The sequence below is a fragment of the Raphanus sativus genome, unplaced genomic scaffold (assembly GCF_000801105.2).
Source record: "Raphanus sativus cultivar WK10039 unplaced genomic scaffold, ASM80110v3 Scaffold0959, whole genome shotgun sequence".
NCBI classification, from domain to species: domain Eukaryota; kingdom Viridiplantae; phylum Streptophyta; class Magnoliopsida; order Brassicales; family Brassicaceae; genus Raphanus; species Raphanus sativus.
In genome coordinates this window covers 9,146-27,493 of record NW_026616273.1, presented here as the reverse complement: position 1 = coordinate 27,493, position 18,348 = coordinate 9,146, and the positions used below count along the sequence as shown (strand labels likewise).

At 33.1% G+C, this 18,348-nt stretch overlaps 2 protein-coding genes across 2 annotated transcripts; one reads left to right on the top strand and one right to left on the bottom strand.

The window, feature by feature from the left end:
• Positions 1-9,724: 9,724 nt before the first annotated feature.
• Positions 9,725-14,849, bottom strand: LOC108847849 (oxysterol-binding protein-related protein 1C). Its single transcript, XM_018621209.2, has 10 exons — positions 14,188-14,849; positions 13,710-14,066; positions 13,466-13,562; positions 12,948-13,378; positions 12,716-12,871; positions 12,466-12,633; positions 12,261-12,401; positions 11,937-12,167; positions 11,745-11,858; positions 9,725-10,132 (listed from the first exon to the last, which is right to left on the bottom strand). The coding sequence occupies exons 1-10, from the start codon at positions 14,665-14,667 to the stop codon at positions 9,965-9,967; spliced, it is 2,343 nt and encodes a 780-aa protein (XP_018476711.2). The 5' UTR covers positions 14,668-14,849; the 3' UTR covers positions 9,725-9,964.
• A 1,712-nt stretch (positions 14,850-16,561) lies between these two features.
• On the top strand, positions 16,562-17,885 carry LOC130503453 (uncharacterized). The gene is made up of 4 exons (XM_056998070.1): positions 16,562-16,671; positions 16,944-17,063; positions 17,277-17,407; positions 17,581-17,885. Exons 1-4 carry the CDS (start codon positions 16,562-16,564, stop codon positions 17,883-17,885), a joined length of 666 nt encoding a protein of 221 aa, XP_056854050.1.
• The last annotated feature ends 463 nt before the right edge of the window (positions 17,886-18,348 follow it).

Sequence of the window (18,348 nt, the reverse complement as noted above, 5' to 3'; positions counted from 1 at the left end):
AATCACTAAACATGGGGTGTTGGGAAATATTTAGGACTACCTAAACACTTTGGGAGAAGAAGAAAGCTATTTTCTTTCGTAGTAAATAGAATCAAACAAAAAGCAAAAGGGTGGTCGGCTAAGTTTCTCTTGGCGGAGAAAATGGTGATTATAAAAAGCGTTCTTACAGCCTTTTTATGTGATGACTTGCTCCCATTTCACTTTTAAAAAAGTCCCATCTGCAGTCACCTGTTTTTTGTGGGGACGAAAAACACCAAAAAAATAATATGGCATGAATATCATGGGATTAACTAGCTCGTTCTAAGAATGCAGTTTCGTTCTCCAAGATTTTCAAATCTATAGTGATGCACTCGTAGGCAAATTGAGTTGGAGGCTCGTTCATAATCCCCAAGGACTTTTGGGTAGGTTTCTTCTCGGTAGGCACAGCCTGGATTGCAACCTATTAACCTGCAAGATCACACAACAAGCTCACATGGTGGAAGAATATTTTGTGGGTCGAGACTTCTTGGTTAATAATGTTGTGGTTGGCTTGTTAGAATAGACAGACTATTAACTCTGGAGTGATCCATGGATTGATCTTAATCATCAAACAAGTTTAATGGGATCAGCCAATTAAAATGTCATCTCCCTTAAGGTTGCAACTTTGATTAAAATAGACATCAGATAATGAAACAGTGCAAAACATTAAAAAACTTTCCTAGCTTACAAGGAGCAAATCCTAAACTAAACCAATAAATCGATATCTCCAGATAAGATGTTCTTGATGGGAACCAAAACAGGAATACTCGACATAATCCTGGTTATGAGTACGCACCATGTCAGTGTTGGAAAAATCCTCAGCAAAGGGACAGCAACGTTAATGGGTATCAAACCTTTGGAACTTACCTACTGCAGCTAAGGTGAAAATGCCTGGTATGGGAAAGTAGCAAAGGGAACCCTTCCAGTAAGTGCAAGGCTGGGTGGAAAGGCACATCAATCAATATAGATATGGCGTGCACGAGGTATGGTGCCCACATAATCTATCCCATCTGTTTGTTTTCAATGTCAGTTTGCATGTGATATGTGGGCTGCAGCCCCCTTCACCAGCAAGATTGAATGCATCAGAAGAATATATTTTTTTGGATTTTTGGAAATGTGGTGAGAACTTGGCCTTGTTTGCCATTGAGTGGAATTGTTTCATGTAATCTCTTTCCATGGATCATTTGGACTCTTTGGACAGGCCGCAACAAGCTTGTCTTCAATGATCACTCCCTATCACCAACAAAGGCTTTATTGTGGCTAGTATCTTCAGCAAGGAAATGGAAAAACGGACAAGCACCAACTTCGGGATGCAAGGTAGCAACATTCTACTTCTGTAACACTGACCGACGCGTTAAAACGTAAGATCTAACGCAGCCTAGAGGAGAACTCTATGCTAGCAGATTTGGGCTGGAGTGTCATTGGATCAAAGGAGACACAAATTGACCAGCTCTAAAAGCGCATTTCTGCAAAAAGGCATATTTCAAGATGAGCTTCACATGTCGTGCCTTTTTGTTTCTGAACTCTATAGATATTAATAAATTAAAAAAATAATACATGAACTCTGAAAATGGTGCTTATATACATTGACAATCAAAGGTGTTAATTAGTCCATTAATTAATTAAAACGATGTTTTTTTTGGATAAATTTTGTAAAACTAAAAAATTTAAAATACTATAGGAATCTCTAAAAAATCTTGCTTATATATATATATATATCGTCAAGGTGTTCGGCATCCGTTAATTTATCAAAACACCGTCATTTTATAAATTCTTTAATTTATTTTTGTTTTTTGAGAGGTTCAAACTTTCGCACTGGTAAAAAACTAAGAGCATATTGACTGTTAGACCAAAGTATTTTCTTGTATAAATTGTGTAAAACATTAACTTATATAAAAAATTTAGTTTAATTCAAAAAGTTTATCAATTTTTTTTTAGTTTTATCAAATAAATCTATAGTTATTTATTTTTAAATTTAAGTTTAAAATATTTGTTTTATAAATTTATATTAAGTTTAATATTTACTTTACAGTATTACTAAATTGAAATGTATTTTTTAGTTTTATCAAATAAATCTATAATTATTTATTTTTAAATTTTAGGTTTAAAAATACTTTTTTACACAATTATATTAGTTTTAATATTTACTTTATAGTATTACTAAATTGAAATGTATTGTAAAATTTATAATATTGTGTTGTTTATGTATGTAAAAGTTTACATTGAAAAATACAACTATTTTTTTAAATTCAATTTTTATTAATATTAATAATTAATAATTAAATTAATAACATTTTTGAAATTTAACTTATTTAAAAATTTGATGGTCAATATAATACTATTTTTGAGAGTTCGTGTAATATTTATCAAACATGACGTCATTTGATAAATTAATGGTTGACTAACTCTTTTGACGGACAATAAATATAAACATGATTCTTTTTTTTGTTTTGCTAAATATATAAACATGATTTTGAGAGTTTATTTAGTACTATTGAATTTTTGGTTAATTTAATTTAGAATATGAACTATTAAAGTTTAGAAGGAAAAGCCATGATGCATAAAGTGCATGTGGTATTTTTGAATTTTTTTAGTTTATTTATAGAATATTGTACTATTGCAAAGTAGAAGAAAAAAACAACATGGACGTAAAGTTTGTTGAAATAGGCCTTTTATGGCGTGGGCTTGTCACCTTTAGTGGGCGGAACTGCAAGGAACTGGGGATTTAAAATTCAGGATGGAAGCTGACTCTAATGAGTTGATAATTGCATTAAAAATGGAGATTTCTCTTCCACAAATTAGTGAAGTGCTAGTAGATATTCGATATTGCCTCAAGTTTTAAAATTTCTTTTGCATGGATTTCTAAAGATCAAATGTAATTGCACACTGCACCTTGATCCGCGCGCTAACATGGATATGAATTTTCGATTTGTGTTTTGTTTTTTTGTTAATCCTAAATGATATATTTAAATATTTGATCGTATTCCATTGTCTTCTTGCTATAATTTTCTTTTTTCATGTTAAACCACGTATTTTACGATATTTGGTAACAAAAGAACGAATTCGACATATATATATGTGTGTATTTCAAATATTATATACACTATATGATAACAATATTCTTATAGGTTAAAAATATAATAATAAATAACTATGAATAGGATGCAAATTAAAAATGATAAATTAGGTATACATGTTTATAGAAAATACAATGATTTTTAATTTTTTATGTAAGCTTTTAAATATAAAAACAGGAACATAATATAATTAAAATGTTTTCTCATAATTTTATTGACAGAAAAATATAGATGGGCTTGGTTTGTATCAAGTTAATTGGTAAATTTCCGTTAAATAATATTTGAAGGCACATATTTGTAAAGACTATTGTGTAACCGTTTTTTAAGTGTAACAAAATAATTCTTTACCGATGATAAACAATTTTTAACAAATAAAAAAAAGATAAGTCATTTGGTGTTTCAGTTCTTTCTTCTTCGATGTTGATACATACGCTTAAATTACTCAGCAACTTTACCCTCATCAAAAGAAGTCAAGCTGTAGTATTTATGGATCAAATCCACAGAGAACTAGGGAACTCACTAGATCTTTACTAAGCTAGGTTGAAGATTCTAAAGCAGTAGATTACAAATAAACTTAAAACTGGTGAGCAAGATAATTACTCAATTGATTGATTAGGGGGTTTAACAGATAAGATGAAGACGCTTAACTTAGGATTAATATTCAGGTTATCAGGATTATAATAATATGAATGCCTATGTGAGATGCTTGCATGATATTAAAGAATCCAACGGTAACAATAACCGTACCACTGTCATTTTTTGGGTTATCTATTATTAGATCCAATGATTCACTACTTAGCGCATGTCACGATCAGGAAGGCATCGATCGACCTGCTGTCGCACGTATCGATCGACATAGCCTTGCGTCAAACGATCGATATATCTATAGAAGTATCGATCGATGTACCTCTATTAAGCTTTAAGCGCGAGTTGATAACAGTTCACCCGAGATTTGATAGACCATGCTGTGCTTTGTGCCTAGCAAATTCTGACTCAAAGAAGATAGATCTAAAGATAATATCCACTGTCATCATGTATAAGTTAGCTACTTCTATACAAGCATTAAGAACAATTTTCAAAGATGAATATCACATGCTCAAGTATTCATATTTGGGGCTAATTCCTCAGAACCTATTTGAATCCTAAATCTAACAAGGGTGTTTGCTCAGACATAGCCAAACAAAACATCATAACAATTGGATAAAATTGCATAGATAGAATAGATAGAAATAAAGGTGTTCAAGAAAGCTCTCAATAGTAACTCTTTCTCTCTCTCAAAAAACCTTAGGTAAAAACATTTTTGTATTATAAAAACTATGTCTAAAAGCGTGTCTCTGCCAAAACACTTAGGCAAGACATAAATACTAAATAATTAGGTTAAAATTTATCAGGAGTATTTTGGTAAATAGTTGGAATATTGGGTTTCAAGTCGGCTGTGACCAAACTAGGCTTATGCATGTTTAATATCAATCGATATTACTGAAGGTGTATCAATCGATGGGTCTTTCTCTGTGTCGACCTCGGGTGGTTGATAAGGTCATCTCGGGTGAAATCTCTAAAGTGCTCCAAAATGCTCCAAAATCAACATATTTTCTCCAATTGCTCCTGAACCTGTAAATATGCTATACAAACTCCAAAACGGATTAAATATATCCTAAAACTCTTATATACCATGGTTAAAATCGGGTCAAATTCATGGTATATCAGATGTTCAATCCTGATTCTTGAAACGATAAAATCAGTAAAATCTGTTCATGAAAATCAAAGGGGTTCTTCTACAGTCTGCTGTTATATTAACTTTCTCGATCGGAATAGATAGTGCAAGGTAATATCTGTAACCCTAAATTAAGTTTTCATTTAGAAACCCCAGTTTTATAAAGTTATCAAGGTCTATTTATATTCTCTAATTGCTGATGTAAGCTTCAATTTTGCAGATCTATACATGCAATAATCATATATAAAAGATAGGATTATGATGATCAGATAGGGTGGAAACATGGGTCGTATGTTCATTTCTTTTTAATTTAATCTTTCCTTTGTCGCTACTTATGGTCAGTTTCTGAAACATGGTTCAAATTAGTTACAGGGATGATGACTTGAGGATATCGGATCTGCTTGACAAAGTCATATGAAGCTAATTAGACAACAAAAGGTATAGAGAACAAGTCATATAAACTCACTTTTTTTGTTTTGTTCCGTAGACATTTAATCTGAAAACAAGTATCAAGAACTAACATTTAATTATAAGGATTGATCTGCATTTAAGATTGAAGTGATTTCTATGTATCTGAAGAAGAGCTGGAAAATTCTAAAATTGTCTTGCATTCGTTAAATTCTTAAAATCTTAGAGTTTTAAATCACACGCCACTTTCCCAGCGGAAGGTTACATTGAGTCCGAAACATGGGTATTCTAGGGCATGATGCATCGATTTTCACCCCCTGTAAACAAATTAAAATGATGTTACACTCGAAGTAAAAACTGAATTTAAATTTAGGTCTAAGTAGAACTTACAGTCTTATCAGCTAAGACCATTTCTAGTGTTTCATCAGCATAGGGAGGGGTTTGTTTCCATGAGTGAACCAGCTTCACCTGCACACACCATCTATATTATTAAAATTGAAGTACAAATTGGAGATGTTTGGAAATAAGGATAGTGGGATAAATGAGATATGTTTAGCAACATAGATAGTAGAGATGTGTACTTTCTTTTATTTACACATTTAGTCATTGTATTTTCAATAAATTAATAACAAATGAAAATTGCTTAGAAACATGAATAACATATTTAATACTTCTTTTTATTTAAACATTTAGCCATTGTTTTTATATTAAATTAAACAACCTTCTTTCTATATTTCTTTTTATTTACAATTCTGTCACTTTATTTACAATTCTTTATAGTAAAAATAAAAATACAAACTGAAATATAAATAGTATATTATATAAAAAAATTAAAAACAGTATTATTACCTTATTTAGTTTAGTCAAATATAAAAATTTCAAGAGTTCAATTTTCAAAAATATCATAAAATTAATAATGATTCAAAGAAAACTTCAAAAAATTAAATATAAATTCAAACCACCAAATATTCTTAGAATTTCCAAATTTATTGGTTTGTCTTGCACAATCAAATTAATTAGAAAATCAATAGGCTAATTTGTAGCAATCAAATATATTCTTATAATTAACGGAAATTTTGGATACAATTCTAAATTGGATACGGCATTGAATATATTCTGTTTTGATTAATAGAAGATATTATGTTTTGATGGAATATTTATTGATTTGGTTTATTTAGAAAGTTAAAGCTAAACTTTATAGAGAAATACTTGGGTTCACCCCTAGAGTAAACTTTTAGGTTCACCCAACCAATAGGATTTCATTATTTCATATTCAGTATCTTTTAAAAAAAGAAACAAATATTGTCAAATTATATTAATATTTTTAAACTAAAAATAAAAATTAATATTAATCGCAAACAAAAATACGTTTTAGAAAAATATATTTTTACTACCGTCAGCCAAACACTAAACCCTAAACCCTAAACCCTTGGGTAAACCCTAAACTCTTGGTAAATCTAAAATGTTTGGATAAATTCTAAATCATACGGTTTATGATTTATCCAAGGGTTTATGATTTACCCAAGGGTTTAGGGTTTAGTATTTAGGGTTTAGTGTTTTGCTGATTGTGTTAAAAAACTTTTTTAAAAAAAATACAAAGATTTAGGATTTATCCAATGATTTACCATGAATTTAAGGTTTATGATTTAGGGTTTAGTGTTTTGTTGACGGTATTTTTAATATAAAATCTTTTTTTTGCGACTACTACTATTTTCTATTTATTTTTTATTTTAAAAACATAATAAAACTTGACAATATTTTGTTTCCTTTTTTAAAAGATACTGAATATGAAATAACGAAATCCTATTGGTTGAGTGAACCTAAAGGTTCACTCTAGGGGTGAACCTAAAGGTTCACTCTAGGGGTGAACCCAAGAATTTCTCTAACTTTATAGGTGGTTTGAATTTGAATAAATTCATATACATGTATATGTACGTAAAAACGAAAATTTATAGGATGGTTTAGGAAATCGATAGGCTTAAATGATTGGTTTGTGGATTTTACTTATTTTAGTTATCTATATTCGCAAGGTACATCACATATAACATTCTTTTAGTTATAATGCATAGACAACGTTCCTTTAGGTATCTCTATTCGCAAGTACATCATTGTTCATGGCACATGTCGAGTTGATTCTCTATGTTTCGTTTAGTCTTCTGTGTTACGTGAGTTCTTTTTAGAAAATGTTGTTGGATGTATTATAACAAAGAACAATGACAATATATGCAATTATATTTGTTGATGTAATTGGAGATAAAATTTTAGAAATGAAAATCGTTGTAATTTAGCTCAATTAATTTTAGAAAAACATATTAAATAATTGACAAAGACGAGCATTAATATAAGAATATTTATTAAATTTTCAATGACACACCATTGTAAATAATAGCTAAATTTTATTTTTAAAACATATTTATGTTTTAATAAGAGTAATTCTTGGATTCACTCCTTGAGGCTGAACTTTTTTAAAACTTTAGGTTCACCCACCAATAGGAATTCACCATTTTATATTTAATATTTAAAAAAAAATATTGTCAAGTTGTATTATGTTTTTTTTTAAATTAAAAGATAAAAGCTCAAAAATTAAAATAAAAAATAATAGGAGTTGAAATTGTTTAAAAAAAAAACACTTTTAATACCATCAGCAAAATGCTAAACCCTAAACCCTAAATCCTAAATCATTGGGTAAACCCTAAACCCTTGGAAAAATTCTAAATTCTTGATTTTTTAAAAGTAATTTTAGTACCGTCACTAAAACACTAAACCCTAAACCCTAAATACTATACTCTAAACTCCTGGATAAATCTTAAACCCTTGGATAAATCATAAACCCTAGAATTTAAGATTTATCCAAGGGTTTAAGATTTACCCAAGGGTTTAGAACATAGCATTTAGGGTTTAGGGTTTAGTATTTAGAGTTTAGTGTTTTATCGATGGTGTTAAAAAAAAAATTTTAATTTTTTTTTGTTTCCAACTAATATTTTTTTTATTTATTCTTATCTTTTAATTTTAAAAATATGACAATATTTTATTTCATTTTTAAAAGATATTAAATACAAAATGGTTCACCTTAGGGAGTGAACCCAAGAATTATTCTTTTAATAATAGAGATAATCCGGAAACGAAGCTTTATTGAAAGCGGAACTTTCTTTTAGAGAAATACTTGGGTTCACCCTAGAGTGAACTTTTAGGTTCACCAAACCAATAGGATTTCGTTATTTCATATTCAATATCTTTTAAAAAAAGAAACAAAATATTGTCAAGTTTTATTATGTTTTTAAAATAAAAAATAAATATAAAATAATAGTAGTCGCAAAAAAAAATTTATATTTAAAATACCGTCAGCAAAACACTAAACCCTAAACTCTAAACCCTAAATCATAAATCTTAAATCCATGGTAAACCCTTAGATAAATCCTAAATCTTTGGATTTTTTAAAAAAAATATTTTTAACACAATCAGCAAAACACTAAACCCTAAACCTTTGGATAAATCATAAACCATTGGATAAATCTTAAACCGTAGGATTTAGAATTTATCCAACCATTTTGGATTTACCAAGGATTTAGGGTTTACCTAAGGGTTTAGGATTTACCCAAGGTTTAGGGTTTAGGATTTAGGGTTTAGTATTTGGCTGACGGTATTAAAAATATATTTTTCTAAAACGTATTTTTGTTTGCAATTAATATTAATTTTTATTTTTAGTTTAAAAATGTTAATATAATTTGACAATATTTTGTTTCCTTTTAAAAAAATACTGAATATAAAATAACGAAGTTCTATTGGTTGGGTGAACCTAAAGGTTCACTCTAGAGGAGAACCCAAGAATTTCTCTTTCTTTTATGAATTATTCTTGGGTTCACCCCTATGGTGAACTTTTAAGTTCATCAACCAATAGAAATCAAGCATTTCATAATTAATATCTTTTAAAAAATGAAACAAAATATTGTCAAGTTATATTATATTTTTAAAATATATTTTTAACATTTTCAAAAAAAAAACTCTAAACCCTAAATCCTAAACCCTAAACCCTTGGGTATATGCTAAACCCTTAGATAATCTTAAACTCTAAACCCTAAATTCTAGTATAAGCAAAAAAATTAGATATTTTAACGCCGTCATTGAAATACTAAACCCTAAATCCTAAACTCTAAACCCTAAACTCTTGGGTAAACCCTAATTTTTTTAGGATTAAGGATTTGGTATTTTTAAGATTTATTGTTTAATGTTTTTAATTTAGAGTTTAGAGTTTAGTGTGTTTGATGACGGAATTAAAATATTTTTAAATTTTCTTTTGCATATATTATTATTTTTATTTATTTTTAATATTTTTTAAAAAAACATAATATAACATATCTTTATTTAAAAGATATCAATTATGAAATGAGTGATTCCTATTGGTTGGGTAAATCTCTAGGTTCACTATAGGGGTGAACCCAAGAATAAATTTCTTTTATTGCTTCTACCTAACTCTTTAAGTTACGAATTATTTTTGTTTTGTTTCAAAAAAAAATAAAAGCGAAATATGATTTACTGCATGTTCCTCCATTTACAAGGATTGAACAAATTTGTATTACTAATCGAACTTATTCTAGATTACAAAAAAAAATGATAAGTAAAATCACTTTTAAAGCAAACTTGTGAGTAAATGAATAATGAGAAAAAAGAAAGCCCATGAAAAAAAATATAGTCGGTTAAGATTTTGTGATTTAAGAATCGATGAGAAACGAACTGAAGCTTATGTTGTTTACTCAGTTTGTTGTTCGGAATCGATGTGACCGAAGATATCTGGACAGTCTTCCCATGATCCGCTCTCGCGGGCTTCCCAGTACCCTCCTTTGTATCGGTAAGCCTCGCTTCCTTCCTCTTTCGTGAACCACCTCGGCTTCCATCCTCTCTCCTGCATCTTCCTAGCCTGTGCATACACGGGCCAGATGAGAGTCTTGATGTGATTATAAAAACTGAATGGAATACGGTTGGCAAAAAAAAGGCGTAAAACCAAAATTGAACCAAAATTACATAGACGGAACCGAAGGCCCGGCTTGAGCAAAGGTTTGGTGAAGTATTGGCCTACAGCCTCCAAAATTTTGGAAAGATTTACGTACATATATATACACCCAATTTTGTAAAAGAAAATATATAAAACCCTTACTAAATTGTATTGCCCCCAAAATCTAGGACATGTATCGAACCAAAACTGAACGGTCACAATAGTGCAACCGTATCATACAAACCCATATTTTATTATCTTAAAAATATAAAATGTGCATATCTTACTGAAATTAGATTTTACTGTCTTTTTATAATTGGTTAACTGATTTTATAATTATATATTTAAAATAATTTTTAGAAAAATGTAAGTTTCTTAGTTTTATGCATTATAACAAAACATCAAATATTATGAAATAGAGAGTATACATTATTAGAAATTAACATATAGTACACAATTAATTTTTTTGAAACACGACCCAAATTCACGGTCGAACAAGTAAACTAGGTGACTTAGTATGTAATGGTTTGGATTTAAAAAAGAAAATTATTTAAATACCTGATAAAATCCGCAAAAAATAAACATTAAAACCCAGAACCCAATTACCAATTGAACATTTATGTAAACCAATATAGTAACTCTTACTTATTTTGTTCTTAGTCATTTTCATTTATATTATTAGAATATGTTTTGCATTCTAAATAAGAAGTAAGGTTTTTAGTTTTTCAAAAGAGTACGTTTTGCATTCTAAATAAGAAGTAAGGTTTTTAGTTTTTCAAAAATAAAAAGATAATATGATCATGTCAATTTGGATCTATTAACAAAAATAGTTGATGTAATTTGATATTATTTTATTCTTTTAAACTAAATATATTATTATTGTTAATATTAGTTCATTTTTGTTATTGATAATCTATTACAAACTTTTTTGTTTTACTTTTAGTTTATTTTGGATTTAAAGTTTAATTTTATTATTCACATAAGACATTTAAATAGTTAAAGATTTTAAGTCTTGATATCTTTTTATTATATGTCATAACTCTTAATTTATTACAAAAACTGCTAAATAGTCTATTTTTTTTATATTTTGTATGTGAAATGAAAATAAAAATAAAGAAAACTAACGCTGAATTTTTTTTAAACAAAATATGTTATATATTTATAATATCTAAAATACAATTATATAAAAAATTGGTTAAATTATTAACATACAGTTCGCCTTCGGTCAACCTAATAATCTAGTGACTTGGATAGATGTTTGAATCAGTGTCAGGTCGGGTTTAAAAACACCGACCTTGACCGTAACATATAAAACTTAATTTTGAAAATGGTGTATCTTATTTAAAAGAAAAAAAGGAACTAGCCTTTAAAAAATAATCTCGAAACATTTTAGTCTTTTTTCTAATTCTCCAAAAAATATTAATTGAAATTAACGAAGAAATTAATTTTGTTTTATTACTTTCCTTCTATTCAAAACCGAACTGAAAACCAAACCGCACTGTTATATTTGGTATCCGTAGTGAGAGACTTGTATTACCTGACGTTGTCGCTGTTCCAGCCGCAACTTCTCTGCGTTGGCCATTTCAAACTCTCCATTCTCCAGATACCTCTGGTCCGGTCGCAGCCTTGAATCTGTCGGCGGCAGCTTGTCCTATATCCATATCTCATTCAGGGTCTCACTACAAGAAACGATTTATGAAAAACAAACATAATTCTCTGCGCCATTCACCTTAAGCCCAGGCGTAAGCTCATTAAGCGTCATTGCGAAACGTGTCAGATTATACTTTGTTGGGTTTCCAGGAGGCTTGCTCCGTTTCCACAGAAGTTGAGCTCCTGACGTATCTTCACTCAACTTCCCTTTCCCAGAGCAATCACCTATGACATAGTGTATACTCTCATCCCATTTCCCAAACATCGTTGCCACTGTCTTCCCACTCTTATCTTGAACTATACCATGAACCTGTGAAAATGAACAACCAAATTCTCACTCCTGAACATAACACGTGAACTCATTCATTAAGTGGTAACATGTTGAAACTAGGTAGGTAGGTACCTGGTGAGGATTTCGGTCTATGATCGACTGTTCTTTGAATTTCAGTTTACACGAGTACTCAGCACTGCCCTCAATACGCATTGTACCGTAGTGATCACAGTACAGTTTACCAAGTATAAGATTGTATATTGATGTAGTTACCTAAAAGTTCAAGTCGTTATATTAATGAACAAAGAACATATAAAAATGAATATTCGCTTGGTACCTTACTCCACTGAAGGATTTCTCCATCATCAAACTGCAAAGTCAATACACCAACAGGATCAAGCTGAATTGACCGACCCCAAAATTTACTCTTTAGGTTGCTGTCTGCCCAGAATTTCCATCCTGTGCCATCGCAATGGCATGCCACAACCATAGGGTGGTGACTGACCTGAAACCAAAACAAATAAGGGGTCTGAATAGCAATAGCTAATGAGGAAATACACTGAGATGTGCACGTTGTGAACTGAAACCTTTTCGGAGAAAAATCGAAGACCTTTGTCTGGATAGTCTGCCTCGTATGTTTCACCTAGCAATGGGTTAAATGGTTTGCAGATTCTTCCTTCGGTTGATGCGTACCCAGATACAGCAAAAGCAGCTACATTAAGAATCCTCATGAGGCTATCCCCCTGTAAAGTTTTCACGTACTGAGCAATATCCAAGAAGCTACCCATAAGGGTCTTTAAATGGTACAAAGATTTTTACCCTTTTGCCCCATTCAAATGCTCGGTCAAGAAGGTATGAATATTCCAAATCCTCAAAACACTTTTGTAGAGAAGATAGTGGCTCGTTGAAGTAAACAGGTAGACAAACTTTAGTGAGATCCTTGCCTATATTGTCTTTGATCATTGACCAAAGGCTCACACTTTTCTCCTTTTCAACCGGCTCAGGTAAGCTTTTCCTCCTTTTAACGTGTGGATAGTCGCATCCAACACACTTGATGGAAGGATCAGTATCATCTTCTGAACCAAAGCCATCATCGCCAGAAGAAAACGATGATGTACGGAAGTCAGAACCACTACTTTTGAAAGAACTTGAAGAAAGGAAGTCACGTGTATCAAAAAAGGTGTTGTCTTCCTCATCAGTTTCTGCATCACCTCGTTCATGATCATCATCAGATTCAGTGGCAGTCCCTTCTGAGAGGTAAAATGAACCAAGTCAATAGCAAACTCATATTAAAAAAAAAAATACTAAGCTAAAGAAAAGTAAACTCGTAGACTAACCACTGCACTTCTCATGTCTTAAATCAATGGAACCTCCATTTACAGCCTGCCTTTGACTCTCATCTACAAGTGTATTCTCAAGATCTACCTTTTCTGTCTAGTGAATCATGCAGGAAGAGGAGATAACAAATAATCAAATTGAAAGACATCACTAGTAAGGTATGCACAATCACAACTAAAGCAATTAATCTAAATTCAAATAAATAATTAAAAAAGAAGGATATAGTGTTCCAAGTTACGATACCTCTAATTGCCTAAGGGTATCAATGAGAAGCCACTGCTTCTGTTTGAGAAGCACCAACTGGCTGTGAAGTGCCGAGAACTCAGACCTCATAATTTGCTCACAGTCCTGAATAGCCAACTCACAAACTCCTTCATCAACCAACCGTTGACGAAGCTTCTCAGTGGACATAGCCAAATTATTGGTAGGAGCCATCAACTCACTGTTAGACATCCTTGGAAACATATCTTTGACAGCTTGCAGTGCCTCAACCCAAGTCGCTCGGTCCTCTCGCGTCTCCGCTCGCAAGTGGAGCCTCTTGGTGCCAGTGAATATCGAAAACCTCTTATCATCTGCTCTGCTCTCCCGCACCGAAGAAACCTGCCAAAATAATTGTGACTTAGTTTCGCGCAGCAGGTGGATCGAACCTAACATGTTAGTGTCCCAAGCCCGCTACTCTCCCTAGATTGTAGCATTCATTATTAAGATCAAGAATCCAAACCTTGAGATGGACTTCTCCTAAAGGCTTGCGATGGAGATGGCTGGGAGTGGGACCATGCTTGTGGTGGTGGTGGTGGCTAGAGATCATACGAGCAGACTCCTCTCCGATAACTTTCGATCCTTTTTCAGATTCAGGGGTGAGGAGGATCTTATGAGGTCCGTGGATTTTATAATAGGAGAGAACACCGTCCTGCAAGACGAACCATCTTGATCTCCATCCTCTACCGTAATTCACCCACTTATGCAGTATTCCAGCGATTCCGTTTCCGACGATATCGTTGATCTTCACATCGATCGGCGGTGGTGGCTGACTCTGGTGGTTGAAGGAGAGACTCTGGAGGGGATGATGATGATGGCGATGGTTATAACTCTGGGAATGGGAAGCGGATCGAGTCATGATCGGTTCGGATCGTGGTTGCTCCGGGAGAGGCATCGGAAGAGAGTGATCGGAGACGGTGGAGACGCAACAGAAGGAAAGCATGTGTGGAAAGAGGTCTTATGTTGCGCGGCGGAGGGCGGCGGAGGCGGAGGAAATGAAGGAATAACGGTTCATGAAGGGATTAATAATAAGGAAGGAAGGGGGGAAAGAATCGAGAGGTGGTTGTTGGAAATGGGTCTGAGAAGAAGCGGAAATTTCGGAAGAAGAAAGAGTCACCCAAGAGGTCTTTTTTTTATATATATTTGTTTTCATAATTTAATCTACTTAATTTTGTTTTATTCCACACTGACTTGCGAGGAAATTCGGTGCCGTCTTTACGGTGGTGATTCCGACGTCGACTAACAATCGGAGAGGGGACTTAGCATTTTCATTTTTCATTTTTTTTTCCTTTTTTTCATTTTTCTTTTATATAAAACAAGTTTTTTTCCTTTAAAATCATACAGTATTTTATTAGAATATAAGAATGGAATAAGAGTGGAAGCAACTTAGCAGCCGAAATGGTTAAGGTCTAAAGTCTTCTACACACAGGTTTGGGATTAGACTCCCAGACTATATAATTTATTGCAGTTCAACTATGCATATTATGGAAGGAAGAATTACATGCAACTATGCGATTATGGAATGAAGAATTACAAGAGATCTTCAACATGGTGCAAGTAAATCTGGTCAGACGTGTATCTTCATAGGACGGCTCAGATGATGCAGTTAGGCGTAGATCTTCATAAGACATGTAGTTTTGTCGGTTGTCGTCTATGTAATATTCCTAATAATTGTAATATCATAATAAATCAGTATTTAAAAAAAAATGGAATAAGAATGCAATACCCAGAAATTTAACTACCAAGGAGATGTTCAAGCTATTGGTAGGAATGTCAGCAATGCATTAGAAAGTGAACTTTAAGCGATTCTAATGCCCCTATGAAATACTGTTGGGGAAAAAGTTACCGGAGGATCACTATAGAGAGCGATTGCAAAAAAGTGATAGATATTCTACATTCGAAAATACTACAATTTTCCACATAATTGGATCAGAGAAATCTGATGGTGGAGAAATCAGTTTCAGGATATTGAGTTTCAATGGGTCAATCGAGAAGCAAGTATGGTGGGAGATGTTTTGGCAACATCTCATATTGAGAATCAACTTTCGTATAAGTATCATTATTATGTACCAAAGATAATTTCTCGTCTTCTACATGAAGACTTTGTAAACTCTCGTTTTACATGATAATATTTGCAGATAGAGAAAAAAGAATGGAATAAGACAAAGAATAACAAATATAGCAAATAAAAGTTTATTTTTCTATTTAGAATATATCGGATGGTAAATGATTTTACATCACTACTATCATACTATTAATTGAGAATACGATCAAGGATACTAAAATTAACAAAACAAGAGAGATGTGAGAGAATTATTCTCTCTAGTGTCTCCCCCCTCAGCATCTTTAACCTAAACTCAGTTGCCTAACTTCTCTCAATTCTGATTGTTAGCTGGCCTCTTCTGCCGTTGACCTCCCACCACACCTCGTATGTGCAAGTTTCAATCTCTTCCCCTTTCTATCTATGCTTTCTTCGTCTCTTCTTTGCCTCTGGAACTCCGTTCCAACGGACTTAATTGAAGCCTAGTGTGTACTAAGTCTCTTCGGAGAGGAGGCAAGGAGGCCATAAGCAGATCAGTTTCTAGGTCCTTGGTTCTATGATTGTTTGGAGTGTGCTGTCAGATTTGGGTCAGATCTGTCCTTTTATGGTGTGGAAGAGGAGAACTGGAGTGTTGCTTCTTCGCCTCTGCTCCTCATCCACCATGCTCCCTGGTTCCTCTTGCCCCATGCGATTCAAGGTGATATAGAACCTCTCTTCAAGGATCCGTTCTCTTGAGTGCGGCGGAGTCAAGACACTTTGCTAAGGGCCTCTTTGTTTAAGGTTCTTATAAGTAACCATGGTGAATTTCTTGTTCCTATGTTGTCGCCTCCGCTGTGTTGGTGTGCTCGAGTGTTGGGGACTCTCCCGCTTTGCCTCCGCCTTGACAGAGGTCACTCTCCAGCCTCTGTATTTTTGCATGCTTTGTGGACTCGCTTGAGTCTGTATGGTTTCAAAGTTTAGAAGGAGTCTCTTGCTGTTCATGTATGCCTATCTTGCTCCTTCAACCAGATAATTTTCCGAGCTCTTCTTCAGTGTGAAGTGGACGGATTCAATAGCTACAAACTATTACATTCAGCTTACGTTTAAAGTTCATTAAGGAGCTTTACGAAGAGGGACACACGGGTCCAGATCAGACATTCCAACTAGTAACAGTAGTCTATTTTTGGCCTTCGTTGCAGCAGCCAGCAGGATGTGGCTCGTTTGTTGAAAGGTGTGTTGTGTGCCAACGTTCTAAAGGACACGCTTCAAATCAAGGATTGTACATGCTGTTACCTGTCACTACTCAGCCATGGACCAATGTCAGTATGGACTTCATCTTGGGTTTACCGCATACATAAAAGGGGAATGATTCGATTTTTGTCATTGTCGAGCAATTCTCAAAAATGTCTCACTTTGGTCCGTGTAAAAAATGACAGATGTAATGCATGTCGCACAATTATTCTTCTGCAAATATATCGCCTCTATGGCCTGCCTTTGTCTATTGTATCTGATCGTATTTCTCGGTTTCTCAGTCACTTTTGGCGATTGTTGTGGAAGCTTCTTCGCACTAGTCTTTATATGAGTACAGCTTATCATCCTCAATTTGATGGCCAGACTGAAGTCGTCAACCGTTCTTTGGGAGATATGCTTCACTGCCTGGCAGGTGATAATATCAAGACTTTGGATAATGTACTATGAAAAGCTGAGTTCACCTTCAACCATGCGGTTATCGCAGTACATTCTTTTGTCCTTTCCATATCGTCTATGGTTTGGTTTCTCGCATTCCGGTTGATATGAGTGTTGTTCTGGATTTAACTAGAGATCATGGGCACGCAGTGGAGTTCGTCGGTTCTTTGTCTCACATTCATAGACAAGTTCATGATAACTTGCAGACTTCGTCCGCAAAATACAAAGCAACTGCTGATAGATATCGACGCGATGTCCAGTTCAATGTTGGAGGTATGGTATGGGCCGTTCTCACTAAAGAACATTTTTCTGTAGGCCACCACAACAAGTTAAAAGCACACAAGATAGGTCCGCTGGAAGTTCTTGAGAAGATGAATGCTAACGCTTACCGTGTTCCTCTTCCTCCTCATGTTCGTTGCTCAGATGTCTTTAATGACAAGCATTTTTTTCCTTAAATTGAAACTGACGAAGATGAAGATTCAAGGGCGAATCTTTTTCTACCCCGGGTGACATAATGCAGCGTGGTTATCTCTTTCCTTTTTCCAGTTGGTTTTGGTTTTCCTATTTCTTTCAGCATTATTCTTTCTCAAAATTATCGCAAATAAGTTATAATTCCTTTTGTTACAAGTATTAGGGCTTTTATTTACCTATATAAATAAATTATCCCTTAGGTTGTAAGGGCACGTTTTATATTTTGATTATTAATCTAAAGATCTTTCGTGTTCTTGATCCTTGCATTCGACTAGAACATTGGTGTTCTCAACGATTACAAGAAGACTTTGATGTTAGAAATTCTCAGACTAAATAGGATCATCATATTATCGTAACTTACGCTACATTACGTATCATATTATAAAGTTTGATGTATTTTCTAATTACATAATAATAGTTCGGTTCTTTTTTAGTTTAATTTTAGTG

Excerpts from the sequence above, each read along its gene's own strand:
- LOC108847849 (XM_018621209.2), bottom strand. The coding sequence starts at position 14,667 with ATGCTTTCCTTCTGTTGCGTCTCCACCGTCTCCGATCACTCTCTTCCG. Across the intron at positions 13,379-13,465 it reads AAGACATGAGAAGTGCAGTG|AAGGGACTGCCACTGAATCT; the intron begins GTTAGTCTACGA and ends TTTACCTCTCAG. Across the intron at positions 11,859-11,936 it reads AGCTTACGCCTGGGCTTAAG|GACAAGCTGCCGCCGACAGA; the intron begins GTGAATGGCGCA and ends ATATGGATATAG.
- LOC130503453 (XM_056998070.1), top strand. The coding sequence starts at position 16,562 with ATGGTGAATTTCTTGTTCCTATGTTGTCGCCTCCGCTGTGTTGGTGTG. Across the intron at positions 16,672-16,943 it reads GAGGTCACTCTCCAGCCTCT|CAGCCAGCAGGATGTGGCTC; the intron begins GTATTTTTGCAT and ends CCTTCGTTGCAG. Across the intron at positions 17,064-17,276 it reads CTACTCAGCCATGGACCAAT|TCACTTTTGGCGATTGTTGT; the intron begins GTCAGTATGGAC and ends TCGGTTTCTCAG.